This window comes from Gracilinanus agilis, chromosome 3, assembly GCF_016433145.1.
Source record: "Gracilinanus agilis isolate LMUSP501 chromosome 3, AgileGrace, whole genome shotgun sequence".
Lineage (NCBI taxonomy): Eukaryota > Metazoa > Chordata > Mammalia > Didelphimorphia > Didelphidae > Gracilinanus > Gracilinanus agilis.
The window spans coordinates 375,220,134-375,235,795 of record NC_058132.1 but is presented as its reverse complement, the minus strand read 5'-3'; the positions used below and the strand labels follow the sequence as shown (position 1 = coordinate 375,235,795).

The following is a 15,662-nucleotide window of genomic DNA, read 5'->3' as shown; positions in this document are numbered from 1 at the left end:
GGAGACACTCAAGTTTAATGGGCATTACATCAATGAAAATCCATCAAGGGAAAGAGGAACATAGAACCAATAAGGAGTGGTGTCATAAAAAAAAAAAAACAGAAGGAAAAGGTTATCTAAGGAGGAAAGAATGAGTGACAGTTTCAAAAACTAGAGAGCTCAAGAACATATGGATTTAGAAAAGGCCATTAGATTTAGCAATGAAGTCTTGTTGGTAATTTGGAAGAAAGCAGTTTCAACTGAATGAAAAGATCAGATGCCAGTTGCAGTGAGAGAAGAGAAAATTAAAGTTCTTAGTATTAATGGATTTCTCAGGAAGAAGGGGGATAGAAGCAAGGCTTGAGTTAGTTCTGCTTGCAGGGATGGACCAAGTGAAGGTTTTGTAACAATAGGGAGAGTTGAATATGTTTGTCAACAAGGCAAGAACTATTTTATAGGAACAGACTGAAGATTAGAAAAAGAATCAGGTGATTCTGAAGACAATATGCTGGAGAAGATAGAGGAAGTGGGATCAAGGGTGTGTATAGAGAAGCTCACTTCGCAAATAAGAGCATCATCTCTTCATATGAGTGGTGAGGGTGGGGATAGAAGGGAAAGATGTTCAAGTGATGTGAGAAGAGGAGGAGAACAGAGTGATCCTTCAGCAAATGGCTTCAACTTTATTGATGGAATATTGAGGTCCTCAGCTGAGAGGGTAGAGCCTTGAGGAGGAATAAATGGGTTTGGAATAATTTGCTATGAGTGGGATAATGAATGGATTAAGGAGATATAAAAAGATTGCTTTGCAGCAGGAGGGCACAGGTTTAATTACCTGGCATAAATTTGGAATAAATTTGGTTATTCAACATAATACCAGTGTTTTAGTAGCACATGAGTGTGTATGCTTACATATTTGCATGTTGTCTCCTCCATTAGAATGTAAGTTCTTGACGGCAGAAAGAAATGTCTGTTTTGTTTTTATAATCTCTGCACACACTTAGTAAAATGCCTGGCATGTACCAAGCCCTTAATAAAAGTTTACTGATTGAATAACTAAAAAGTTTTGACATAAAAAAGTGACTAAAGAATTGGCTTGATTTCTCCTTTTTTTCTTCCCCCCCCCCCCCACTCTTTTTCAAAAAGTTCAAAAATGGGCATATGATATTATGGGGTTTTTTTCAAGGTTGTGATACTTTATGTCCTTTCTTATTAAAAGCTTATTTACAGAACATTTTATAATTTAAGGGGATTTATAGGGATGTTCATGTTTGATTCTCCTCAAACCTTGAGAGGTAGGTAGTTCACCTATTAAACTTTTTTTTTTACAGATGTAGAAATCAAACTCAGACAGGTAGACTTGACTAAAATCAGCTATTAAGTGACATAGCTGAGTTTCAAACCTAAATTTCTTGTTTTAAATAAAATATTTAGCAAAAGGACTAAATCATTTATCTGAAAACAGGATACAATCTCAGCACATATCCTCCAATATATTCTCACCGTTAAATGACATTTGTATAAGAAAATGATCTCCTTTGACACTGAAGCTCTGAGACTAGAAGAGCGTGGCTGATGCCGTTATTCTTAAAAGTTCAGTATGCTTTCCACTGTACCAAACTATTCTTTATATCTTTTAATTTTAACTCTTTTTGGTGCCAGGCATAGAATTTTTCACATGGTAGGTTCATTCAGTAAATGAATAAGTTGATGATATTTATGTTAATGTAGCAATAAAATAATTATACTGTTATTTTAATATCAAGGTAGAAAATAATTTCCTGTTACTAAAGTTGATTGAAACTAATAGTATTACTTCTTGTTTGGAATGACAATCGGTGCTTTATTACATTTGTTATCTTGTTGGTATGACTTTGTGGGGTATGCCCTCCATAATAATAATAATATCTTTAACAAGCATACATTCTGAGGGATTTATGGAAAAGAATGCTACCCACATTCAGAGAAAGAACTGCAGGAGTGGAAACACAGAAGAAAAGCAACTGCTTGAACACATGGGTTGAGGCGGACATGATTGGGGATGTAGACTCGAAACTACCACACCAATGCAACTATCAATAATTTGGAAATAGATCTTGATCAATGACACATGTTAAAAACAATGGAATGTGCGTCGGCTATGGGGGAGGGGTTGGGGGGGTGAAGGGGAAAGTAAGAACATGAATCATGTAACCATGATAACTTTTCTAAAAAATAAATATTATTAAATGTTAAAAAAAACAGGCATACAAAGCACTTGGGGGGTCATTTGATGCTAATATTTAGGTAGTCACTGACCAATTTTCTATATGGATGCATTCATTTATTAAGGAATTTTTTATGATCTTAACATGAAAGATTTGTTGGAAGACAGTTTTTAAGGTTATGCCCTATTAAGTCAAATTTGGAGGGGTTTTTTGTTTGTTTTATTTTAAATAAACACATAAGACTTTGACATGCTCTGTCTTTTTGATTTTTAAGATGTCTATAATAGAAAACTTTTTATTAGCTACTGCCTATTCTCTTCTCATATTTTCATCGTGATATATGCTCAATGCATAAATAATTTTCATGAAGAAAAATTTTAAAAGTCATATAGTTTGTTATTAATATTTTCCTTTCCTATTTTCTCTTTTTTTTCTGTTGGTTATTATTACCATCTCTAATTTTTCTTTCGTTTCGGAATCTTCCCTTTCCTCCAAGGAGTTATAAATTGGCCCTCAAATATTTTAAAGATCGATTGGCTTTTACTATGGATTCTCTCATTGAATCTTGTTCTGGTCCACCCCCTTTTCCTAACTTTCTTAAATGCCATTTCAACCTATTTATTTAAACACTTTGGGGACTGAGCTGTTGAGAGTCCAAATAACATACTTCCAATGTCTTTGATGCTAAAAATAGATCATTATAAAATACCAACAGTTTTGTTCCATTTTCTGCCTATTTCTTATTCCCTTGCCAATTTTGGGTATGAATGCTCTTAGAATATGGCTTTATTTGAAATTTGAAATCAAGCTTTCTTGAAATTTAATTTGATCTCTTCTTGTTTAATAGGATGACACTTTTCTTAATTTTACACCATCTTGCTAGATAGTGTTTTATAAATGAGTTTATATTCTAAAATGATATTGCCTTTGGCTACCAGGTCTCTGCTTGGTCAGGATACCTTGTGGAGTTTAAGAGGTCTCACTGTGGGAACTGCTTTACATGATTAAACCCTTGAGGAAGTGGTAATAATCAAGGTCAATATTTTTATTTTTATTTTTCCAAATAGATTAGGTGAAACAGTTGTAATTGTATGGACTGCCTTCTTTTTTATCATTTCTGTTATTTTGATGTTGATTTTTACCTTTTAACTAGTTGTAACTGTTCATAGGTTACTGATTGTGAAATTACTCCTACTTTAGTAACCAATTTCTTGTCAAGCCATATAGTAGATTTCACCTTTTTCTTTTCTTTTTTTTTTTTTTTGAGGTAAGAAGCATTCCTTATACATAAACATAAGGTTTCTATAAGACTTTAGGTGTCCTTTGAGACATAAGCCTGAACATAATTTCCAATATGCATTTTTATCCTTCCTCTCTGTTCACCTTCATCATGTATCAAACTAAGAATTGATTTCATTCAGAGGTACATGTCAGAGTCTTCAAAGCATTTCTCTACTTTCTCCTCTGCAGCAGAGGTTAACATAAAAGTTGCACTTATTTTCATGGTGATCTATTTGCTTATGTGAACATAAGATTATAATCATGAGATTATAAAATGAGATCATTGATGTTTCTTATATTGTGCCCTTTGTTTTACAATGAACTGAATCAGTCAACTCCTTTGCCTCTCTAAAGAGTTTATGTGAGCCATCTTTCCATTTCATTTCAACTTCATTTTTTCTTGGTTAGTTTGACTGTGATAATGTGGTTCAGTACTTTCAGTCATATAGATTAGAGAATTTAGAGTTGTTGAGGTGCTAGAGTAGTAGAGATGTTCTGCAGGAAGTTGGAAATTGGAATCGGAAGCTCAGAAAAGAGCTCACTATGGAGGTATTAAGTCCCATACCAATTGTATTATGGAAATGAAATAAGGCAAAGAATGGAACAGAGTCAAAAATAGACATCTAAGGAACACTCAGATTAAAATGCTATATTTTATAGCTGAAGAAAGAGACAAACAGAGGTCATGTGACTTGCCCAGGATACAGAATTATGTGTGTCATTTTGGGTTTGAACTCACATCTTGACTCCAGACTTAGTGCTTTACCTATTGCTCAATCTAGCTGCTATAAGCCTTGCTCGTTTTTCTACAGGTTTCTCTCTGCCAGTTGACTTGTTTCTTGATATAAACGAAGTCTTTCATATGAGAGGTGGTTTTATTTAAATTGAGAGTTTTTTTCCTTTTTAAAAGTATCAGTTTGATAAAACTTTACTCTGAAATGTCAGTTTCAAATGGCTATAACAAAAGGTCTTTCATTTGCCTCAATAGGAAGAAGACAGTATCAAAGAAATTGCAATCACGCATCATGTAAAGGAAGGACATGAAAAAGCAGATCCCTCCCAGTTTGAACTTCTAAAAGTACTAGGGCAAGGATCGTTTGGAAAGGTACATTATCTTTCTTTATATTAATGAAAATTAGATAATATGTACCACTGGATTTAGAAAACATTTTGTTTTTAAAAGGAAAGCAATGTAAACCTCTATCAATGACTTACTATGACAATCTATGTAAGTAATCAAATATGAGAAAGCTACTATCATCTACATTGGAACCTCTTTAAAGCATATTGTGCTTTGCTTTATATTTTACTTCAGAAAGCCTAATGTGATCTCTATAGAGTTTCTCTAAATGGAAGAGAGAAAGAGAACAAGAGAACACACACCACTCTGACTGATGGACATGAATTTTTTTGCAGCCTTTATTTCTATAATGTAATGTACAAATCACTGGATTTTAGAACTAGAAGAAACTTCCCATTTCTTCTGATCCAGTTTCCTTATTGCATGCATAATTGTAGGCATAATATATCTGTTACCTTATTTGATTTCTATCCTTGTCGATAAAAGACTAAAGACACTGATCAGCAAATACTCTTTGAGTTGAGTGTCCATTTGTTTTGTCATTTAAGGTTATATTATTTTCATCTACAAAATGGATTTTACATATTTTTCAGGAATGACAACATCCAAGATCTTAGGTATTATCCTTTTTTTCTCCCTAGATTAAAATTTGAATACTATTACAAATACAGAATACCTTTTATCCTCTGTCCCACTTAACCAGTCTAGGCCAAAAAATATTTATAATGAAAACAACAACCATGCAAGGCTTACGTGAGCCTTGTAATAGTAGCTAGAATTTACATAGTGCTTTAAGAGTTACAAAACAATTTTCAAATAAAATGTTAATTATCCTTACAACAAATGTGGAACAGAGGTACTATTAATATCCCTTTTTACATATAGGGAAACTGATGCAGACACAAGTTAAGTGACTTGCCCAGGATCATAAGCTGCTAAATGTTTGACACTATCTTTGAACTCATTTTCTTGACTCTATGTCAAGGTCTATATCCATTGTATGACTTACCTGCTGGCAAAAAGAGACATAGCATTCAACTATTTTTAAAGGTTAGGCCAATAGACACTTCTTACCTGAGTGACCTTGGGCAAATTACTGAACTCTAATTGCCTAGACCAGTGGTAGGCAAACTTTTTTTTTTTTTTAAATTTTTATATTTTGAATGTTTTCCCATAGTTACATATTTCATGTTTTTTCCCCCAAACCCCCTAACCCCTCTTAGCCGATGCACAATTCCACTGGGTTTTACATGTATCATTGATTTAGACCTAATTCCATATTACTGATAGTTGGACTAGAGTTATCGTTTAGTGTCTACATCTCCAATAATATCCCCATCAGCCCATGTGTTCAAGCAGTTGTTTTTCTTCTGTGTTTCTCCTCCAACAGTAATTCCTCTGAATGCGGCTAGATTTCTTTCTCCTAAGTCCCTCAGCCTTGCTCTGGATCCTTGCATTGCTGCTAGTAGAGAAGTCTGTTATGTTCAATTTTACCACAGTGTATATCAGTCTCTATGTACAATGTTCTTCTGGCTCCTTTCACTCTGCATCAGTTCCTGGAGATCATTCCAGTTCACATGGAATTCCTCCAGTTCTTTATTTCTTTGAGCACAATAGTATTCCACAACCAACAGATAACCACAATTTGTTCAGCCATTTCCCAATTGAAGGACATTCTCTCATTTTCCAATTTTTTGCCACCACAAAGAGCGTGGCTATAAATATTTTTGTGCAAGTCTTTTTCCTTATTATCTCTTTGGGGTATAAACCAAGCAGTACTATGGCTGGATCAAAAGGCAGATAATCTTTTAAAGCCCTTTCAGAATAGTTCCAAATTGCCATCCAGAATGGTTGGATCAGTTCACAACTCCACCTGCAATACATTAATGTCCCAATTTTGCCACAGCCCCTCCAACATTCATTACTCTCCCCTGCTGTCATTTTAGCCAATCTGCTAGGTGTGAGGTGATACCTCAGAGTTGTTTTGATTTGCATTTCTCTAATTATTAGAGATTTAGAGCACTTTCTCATGTGCTTATTGATAGTTTTGATTTCTTTTTCTGAAAATTGCCTATTCATGTCCCTTGATGGGCAAACTTCATAAACTTCAAACTTCATCTGTCAGTCTGTTTCTAAGGCAACTCTTTAAAATTTTCATTATAAATTTTCATTATATTGTATCCTACTCATTGTATTCGTCAGATCAGGAATAATGTCCCTCAGCCGGATAGAAAATTTCGGGGCCCCCCCCCCCCATTTCCCCATCTGGCCTGCAGACCGTAGTTTGCCCATCACCGGCCTAGGCCTTACTGTTTTCTGCCTTGGAAATCATACTTGATATAGATTCTAAGACAGTAGATAAGGGTTTTTAAAAAAATAATAAACCAAGACTTGTTTGTCACACAATATCTGACTATGCCAATAGCCTAATCAAGTGTAAAACAGAGATACTAAAAGATATAGAGAATAGAGGAGGATTTCTTAGAGGCCAGAACAGAACTAATAAAAAAGCTTCAGGAGAAGAGTGCCCTAATTTTCTCTGTTCTTCACTTAATTTGCATAGATTTTTTTTGAGCCTTAGATTTATAAATATTATTAGTTTCTGATTAATCTCACTAGAGATTATCTAGTTGGATAAATAGAGAGACAAAATGTCTGTTTCATACTTATCTGATTTCTGCAGGGTAACTAGAAGAAACTGGGGACGCTGAGGAATATTTCTACTTTTTATAGGTTGTTGTACCATTCCACATGATCAAGGCTGTAGCCCCATTGCCTATGCCAAATTTTTTAAAGCTTTATTCTTTTTTTTTTTTTTTAAACCCTTGTCTTCTGTCTTGGAATCGATACTGTGTATTGGTTCCAAGGCAGAAGAGTAGTAAGGGCTAGGCAATGGGGGGTCAAGTGACTTGCCCAGGGTCACACAGCTGGGACATGTCTGAGGTCAGATTTGAACCCAGGACCTTCTGTCTCTAGACCTGGCTCTCAATCCACTGAGCTATCCATCTGCCCCCTAAAGCCTTATTCTTAAAAAGTTTATTTGCACGCTTTGTGTTGAGCCCCTCCCTGTAAACATTCAAGAAGTAATAATATTTGTACCTGTTTATCAAGGACATCCTATATTAGCCCTTCTGTTTCTCCTTTTTTACCTGTCTGGCTGCAAATGAAAAGAAAAGCTATTAATTCAGTTTTTAGGCCTACATTAAGTTCAGTAAAAGAATGAAACATTAGATATGCCTCACAAAGTACTACCCTGAGCATTATTATTTCGTGAAAATTTCAATATATTATAAACATAACTTTGCAATAATAGTCTCCAGTTTGCTTATTTATAGCATCATTCATCTGAAATTAACTCGCTGTAATAAATATTAAGCAAGTTCTTGTGATGACAAATCCCACTAGGGTTTTAGATTATCTGGGATATCTTATTGCTATGAATCATAGAGTAGGCTTTATCTACATATAATCAATTGACTAAGTAACATACAGTATTTTGAAAACAACCAAAATATGAATAAATTTATGCACCATGTCCAGAGCTTTCTATTTCTCCCCTATTAAAGACAAGTTTTCAGTTTGCATGCTTTACATTAGTGGTTCCCAAACTTTTTTGGCCTACCATCCCCTTTCCAGAAAAAAATATTACTTAGCGCCCCCCTCCTCCCCCGTCACATACTATCACTGTATTCTTATAGTTATTCACCGCCCCCAAATGTACCTATGGCCATCACCGCTCCCCTGGGTCACTGCAGCACCCACCAGGGGGCAGTGGCACCCACTTTGGGAATCACTGCTTTACATAAATTCAGCTCCTTGGTGGACAGGCAGCACCAAGGGTCTTCTGCTTGATATCTTTTGTTTCCAGAGGCCACAGAGGGAGAGGGAATTCTGCAGAACAGCCTGCTTATATTAACCAAAAATTGGTTTGATGTTATTTGTTAGAAAAGTAAAATGATGGTTTAATCCTAATTAAATAATTGAAGACTGCTTAAATGCAAAAATACTTTTGTTAAGAATCATTCTGCTGTCCTGCAATAAGAGTTATAAATACATAATCTGCACAATAGTCTTTGTACAGGAATTTCTTTAGTTAAATTATTAAAGTAGAATCCCTTTATTATAACTTTTATCCAATTTTCTTGTAGACTAAAGCCATAGCGTTTTACTATATGTAATTGTTAAATTTGAAAAACTATAATTCTATCTATAATGTATCTGTATATCCTAATTAGATTATGTCTTGAACCATATTAACAGCAGGATTTGGAATGCTTATTTTTAATATTTTTCTGGCTTTTTCTTTCACTTATATCAAATAGGTATTTCTAGTAAAAAAAATCTCAGGATCTGATGCTAGACAGCTTTATGCAATGAAAGTATTGAAAAAGGCCACACTGAAAGGTAAGTAATAGTGCTTTTTTGAAGATCTGGATTTTATCATGGATTCCTAGTGAATCACCTTTTAAATTTTTTTATGCCAGCTTTATTAATAATCAGTTCTTTTAAGTTCAGTTTTCTATTGATGTAGTTTCCTATAAATTTTTATCAAGATGATATGGAGGCATATGAAAAGTGAAAATGCAAGTGCCTGGCATTAGAAGTCCAAATTTCTTATATGAATTGTATTTTAACCCCTGGATGTACACCTAGCAGACTCTGACACTACATCTATCAGTTTGATCCATTACATTCTAGTTTGTTTTAGATTCTTGAGATTTCTTTGTGTATCCAGGACTCTTAGTAAGGTAGTTTTTATAATCTGAGTAAAAATATATGTGCCTCTTCCAAATACTTCATTTTGGGAGGGTTTGGTTTTTAACTAAATTCTGCCTAAAACCTAGAATGATGGTGATTCTGTTGAAATTTGGAAAATAGTGCCATATAATGGAAAAAGGAATTTGCACTCCAAGTCAGGAGACCTATTTTTTTTTTAGCCTTTACCTCTATCACAAATTAATTAGGATCTTGAACAAGACCTTTCACTTTTTAGCCTCAGTTTCTTCATCTTATCTGAACTATATTTTAGCTCTAAAAATCTAATTCCCTGATAATTATTACTATCAAGCTTAATCTTTGGAGTCCTGAACCAACTATAATAGCATAATTCTTTTTACTCTTTTAATGACAGTTATCTGTAATATACTACCATGTGAACATAGGAACAAAGAAACAATAAATGTATAGTAGCAGATTTCAAGAGAGTAACATCATAAACTTGTATCATCTTTTTTTTTTTCTTAGTGGTAAAATTAAGCCCACCTCTCAAAATACAGAAATGAACTTCACAGATTTTTCTCTTGAACAGCTGATACTAATTTGTACCTATTTTGTACTATATTGACTACTTTATAGTGTATCCTTCTGGAGAGTGAGAAGACTTGCAGAATGATTAGGACCTTGTACTCTTCCTCTGGGCCCCTTGTCTTCTACCTCTCAAATCCCATAGATTTTCGCCTTATCTTAGAATATTTTTAATCCGTAGAAGGGAAATTGTATTTTTTTTAAAATCTATTAATGTAAAAATTGTTAGGAATGTTTTAGAGACAATAGAGATTTAGAGAAGCAACATCCATCCTTTTTGTTCAAATTCTTGGCATGTCTGTTTCACAAATATCATGGAAAAGGGTCATTACCAGCTATGGTAAAGATTTTCGGAGAGATCATGCAGAATGAGAACTTTTACAAAGACCATTGGACTTGGCAATTAAGACATCATTGAACAATTACAATAGAGTGAAAGGTAGAAGCTTCACTCAAAGGGATTAATAAAAGGAAGTAAAAACATGCAGTATAAACCACCCTTTCCATTCTTCCTCACTCCCATATGCTCTTCTCTTTTGTTGATGTTTGCGATTTAATGATTACATTTGTTTCTGTCATAAATTATATTTATTTTTGAAGTTTCATCAAAAACTATCATTTTTCACATTAATTTTGGTAGAGGTAAAAGATCTGTGATGTCTTTTGTCCTTCTGAGTGGCACATATTCCTAAAAAGTTTTAAAAGCATCAATTTAATTATTTCTAAACTATATAGAGACTCCAAGTGGGTGCCATAAAGCCCTTAAAATTGTTTTCTTATTCCAGGCAAGGTTTAGATTTAATAATGCACTACTACATAAGAAAAATGTATTCAAAGGAATGTAGTGTGTTTGCCAGCATAGATCAGTATAACAAATTCCATTTTAGGGTTTATAGTTTACCAGAGCAAAAGAGAAATCCTTTTCTATTCTCAACCAGTATACTAATTAAAATTCTTGAGCATAGGGTGATTTATATTTGCTCCTAGTACTTTTACATAAGCAAAAGAAACTGGGTCAAAGAATTTTTATACAATCTTACATCAGAAGAAATGAAAGAAGACTTCAGTGAATGAGACTCTGCTCATTTTCAACTCTGTATAAACAAGATTTCCTCAGTGTTACATATAAGGAAATGTGGAAAATAAGTCTATTTAAGATAGCACTCATAGCCTGAAAAAAATAAAAATATCTAGACCAGCCTCCTCCTCATTCTGGATATGAGGAAATTGAGACTCAGAAACATTAAATAACTTTCTCAGTGTTATTACACAGTTAATTGGTAACAAAAACAAGACTTGACTCCTGACTACTGAAGTGATATTAAAATATTGTGGAAAATTATTCTTAATTGCTTTGTGTAAAGTAGATCAAGAGGAAAAAATAGGGAGTCTTATACTGATCTAAATCAAAAGTGATAAAGGCCTGAATGTCATTCCATAGGCTGCCTTGGATAAGAGATAAACCTGAGATGTGAGAGACTACCAGTCAGTTAGATTTATTGTTAATGTTATGAGAGCAAGTGAAAGAGGACAACCTCAGACAATGCAGCTATGAGAAAAATGATCATAGGTAAGGTAGATAGGGTATTCAGTAATGGAAAATATACAGAACGTTGGTTTAAATACAATGAGTTTTAGCTATCTAGAAAAAAAGAATACTGGTTTCCTCTTCCAGTTTGCCATTACTATCAGAAGCACTGTCATTATCTTAGCCAAGAAGTCAGTAGGGAAAAGAAAGGGAAAAATCGAACATTAATTCTTTAGTCTAATTCATTGTCTGTATTTTTGTTCCCAAATCACCTCAGTAACAAAGTTACTGGAACATGTAACACTAATAATTTAATACAAAAGTAATAGAGTGAGAGGCAGAAGCCTCTCCCCTAAGGGTTAATGAGAGGAAGTGGATGGGGCAGCTAGATGGCACAGTGGATAGGCCTGTGGATAGACTTCTAGGCCTGAAGTCAGGGCTCATCTTCCTAAGTTGAAATTTAGCCTCAAACATTCATTAGCTGTGTGGCCCCAAGCAAGTCGCTTAGCCTTTACCTTGGTTTTCTCACTTATAAAATAAGCTGAAGAAGATGGCAAATCACTCCAGTGATCTTTGCCAAGAAAACTCCAAGTAGAGTCAGAGTGTCAGATATGACTGAAAGCATCTAAACAATAGCAACAAGAATACTAAGTCTACTTCTCCCCTCTGCCACAAAACAGTAGTTCTAATGTCCACATTTTTTAATTCCTTAGTTAATTTATTTAAAATAATTTTAATATCTTTAAAATAAATTTCTTTAAATTAATTAATTGAAAACTTTATAGCCAACAGCCCTCAAAACTTAGTAGTTAAAGCTTCTTTTATATAAAGAGTAAAAAAATATTTCATAAATGTGACTTTTTTTTCCCATTCCTCCTATCCAGTCATAAACTTGAGTCTTTGTTATCTTTCATAGCTTTTCTTTTTCATTATCAACCACTATGTCCTTAGTCTCCCATAATTTCAGTTTGGATTACTTTCGTTACCCTATCTTCAAACCATCTGCGCATAGCCACCAGATAAATCTTTTTTGAAATAATTTTCACCATATTTTCTATTTCAGAAATTTAGCCACTTGTTTTCGTTGTCTAAAGCAGGGGTTGGCAACGTATGGCTCTCGAGCCATATCTGGCTCTTTTGAGGGCCAGATATGGCTCTTTCTGCAGGAGCCATAAAGTCAATTTTTTTTTCAGGCACTGTTACAGGAGCACACACTGTTACAGGAGCGCGCACTGTGAGCACTGTACAGCTCTCACGAAATTACATTTTAAAAAATGTGGCGTTTATGGCTCTCACGGCCAAAAAGGTTGCCGGCCCCTGGTCTAAAGAATCGGAAATTAGGTTCCTGTACATTCAGTACCCTTCAAAGTCTTTATTTCTCATGTCTAACTTTATCTATTTTATATTAGCCCCTTTAATCTCACATACGTCCTACCTATTCTTCGAGGCCTAACTCATATCTTACTTTATGAAAGTATCCTAAGTAGCCCACACATACCATTTTTTTTAAGCTTTCTAATATAGTTCTCTATCAGTGATATTGGTACTTCCATATTTGTATTGTTGACAGATAAGTGTAGATTTTCTCTCCAAAAGGATTATCAGTCAGGTTTAGAGCTATGCTTTTATCACTCCTAATATTCAGCACAGAATAGATGGACAATGAATTACTTGGTTAATTAAAATAACTACAGATTTGTAAACCATATTTGAGCATTCTTTTCATTATTTTGTACTATTTATTTAGACACACACACCCACAAAATAATACCCACACAGAGAGTTGAAAGAAAGAGAAAATTCTCATAACAAGTAAGCATAGTCAAGCAAAGCAAATTCCAACATTGGCTATATCCAAAAATATCTTATTCTCTCAGGCATCATGTTTTATCATCAATATTCTGGAGAGTCACATTTTTGTCATTGCATTAATCAGAGTTCTCAGTTCTTTGAAAGCTTTCTGTATCACCTCATACAGGTCTTCCTAGTTTTTTACCAAAACTGTTCTATTTCTTGTGGGACATAATATTCTGTTAATTTAATATACAATAATGTTTACCCATTCTCTAAAAAATGGACCCTTCTACTTTCCAGGTTTTTTTCCTACTACAAAAACTGCTATGATTTTTTTTTACACATTTGTCCTTCTGCGCCCCCTTCTCTCTCCCCAACACCCATGTCAATTGGATATAGGCCTAATAGCAGATCAAAAGATATGAATGGTTTAGTAACTTCTGGAGCATAGTTACAAATTATTTTCCAGAATGGCTGTACTAATTCATAGTTCTACCAAGAATTGCATTAATTTGCCTTTTTTTTCCATAACCTCTCCCAAATTTCTCTCTTTTATTTTTTTAACTTGTGCCAATTTAATGGACATAAAAGGAACCTAAGAACTTTAATTTACATTTATCTGATTATTAATTATTTGGAGCATTTTTTTCATATGATTATTGATAGCTTGAATTTCTTCCTTTGAAAACTGTCTTTGGCCATTTATCCATTGGGGAATAGCTCTTGGACTTACATTATTTATCTTCGCCATGAAACCTTTATCAGAGAAATTTGCTACAAATATTTTTTCTTCCAAGTCATTCATTTCTTCTAAATTGAGTTACATTGATAGTGAAGAACTATAACATTTTTGGTAATCAAAGTTATATCCATTTTATTTATTGTGATCCTCCATGTCTTCACTGCCCTACCCTGAGATAGAACAGGTAATTTCTTCCTTGCTCTCATTTGTTTGTGATGACACTTTTTGAGTCTCAGGTCATGATTGGAACTTACAGTGTTATGTGAGAAGTTTTTCTGTACCTAACCCTTCCAGAATGTTTTCCAGTTTTCCTAGCATTTTTGATTAATAGCCCTTACCTTAGTAACAGATTTGGGGGGTTATTTAACTCCATACTGCTGTATTTGTTTATTGCATACCCACTTCTTTACTTCTGAATATGTAATCTGTTCCACTGACCAACCTGTACTTTATAAATAGTACTAAATAGTTTTGATTATAATTTTGTACTATAGTTTGAGATCTGATATTACTAACTCCCCTTTTCCCCCACCATTTTTCATTATTTTTTTTTTAGATTCTTGACATTTTGTTTCTCTGGCGAATTTCGTAAATTATATTTTTTAGCTCTAAAATAATAGTCCTTTGCTTGTTTGCTTGACGTCAAACCATTGGTACTGAATAAGTAAATAAATATAAGTTGGTATTGTTATTTTATATTGGTATAACCTACCCATGAACAATTAATATATCTCCAATTATTTTAATATGTCTTTATTTCTATAAAGATTATTTTGCCATCACATTCATATAGTTCTTGGATGTGGGTTGATAATATTTCACATATTCTATAGTTATTTCTAAGGAAATGTTTTCTTTCTCTTAATGGATTTTGTTGACAAAAATAGAGAAATTCTTATGATTTATATGGATTTATTTTGTATTCTGTAATGTTAATTTATATATCATTTAAATTAATTTCTAGTTGACTCTTTAGGATACTCTAGGTGGAATACCATATCATAAGTTTTGTTATGTTTATTTTTTGGATTTCATTTTCTTGTTTTACCGATATGGCCAATATTTCTAAATAGTGCTGATAATATACATCAGTGATCCCCAAAGTGGGCGCTACCACCCCCTGGTGGGTGCTGCAGCAATCCAAGGAGGCAGTGATGGCCACAGGTGCATTTATCTTTCCAATTAATTGCTATTAAAATTTTTTAAAAAATTAATTTCCAGGGGGCTAAGTAATATTTTTTCTGGAAAGGGGCAGTAGGCCAAAAAAGTTTGGGAACCACTGATAAACATCCTTCATTTACCTTTTACTATGAGCTCTTTAGGAAGCTATTAATTAATTTATTTGTTTGTGTTTTTTTTTTTGTTTATTTTCTTCTACCACTTTTATTATTATTAGACCATTAATGAATGCCTAAAATAACTGACATAGTCATTTAATCACACTCTCAGAATTGGAAGAGACTTTGGAGGTTATCTAGTCCAATCCATACATGAATAGAAATCCCCTTTAAAACTTTCTGTCTGAATAGTTTTTGACCTTTGAAGACTTTAAGAGGGGAAACATAAAACCAACCAAGTTATTAGCTCATTCCATTTTGGAATAACTCTTAATTTTTAGGAAAATTTTCTTTACATCACACCTATATTTACTTCCTTAAAGCATCTTTCCATTACTCCTTGTTCTGCCCTCCAGGGCCTGAGAACAAGTCTAATCCCCCTTTCACATGAAACTCCTTCAAATTTTTGAAG

The 15,662-nt window shown here is 33.7% G+C and overlaps 1 protein-coding gene across 1 annotated transcript in view; it reads left to right on the top strand.

Moving 5' to 3' along the window:
• RPS6KA3 (ribosomal protein S6 kinase A3) overlaps positions 1–15,662 on the top strand; it is a 103,329-nt gene that overhangs the window by 36,646 nt on the left and 51,021 nt on the right. The window contains exons 3-4 of the mRNA XM_044670137.1: positions 4,453–4,569; positions 8,868–8,949. Coding sequence (XP_044526072.1) covers positions 4,453–4,569; positions 8,868–8,949 — 199 coding nt within the window. The remainder of the gene's footprint in view (positions 1–4,452; positions 4,570–8,867; positions 8,950–15,662) is intronic.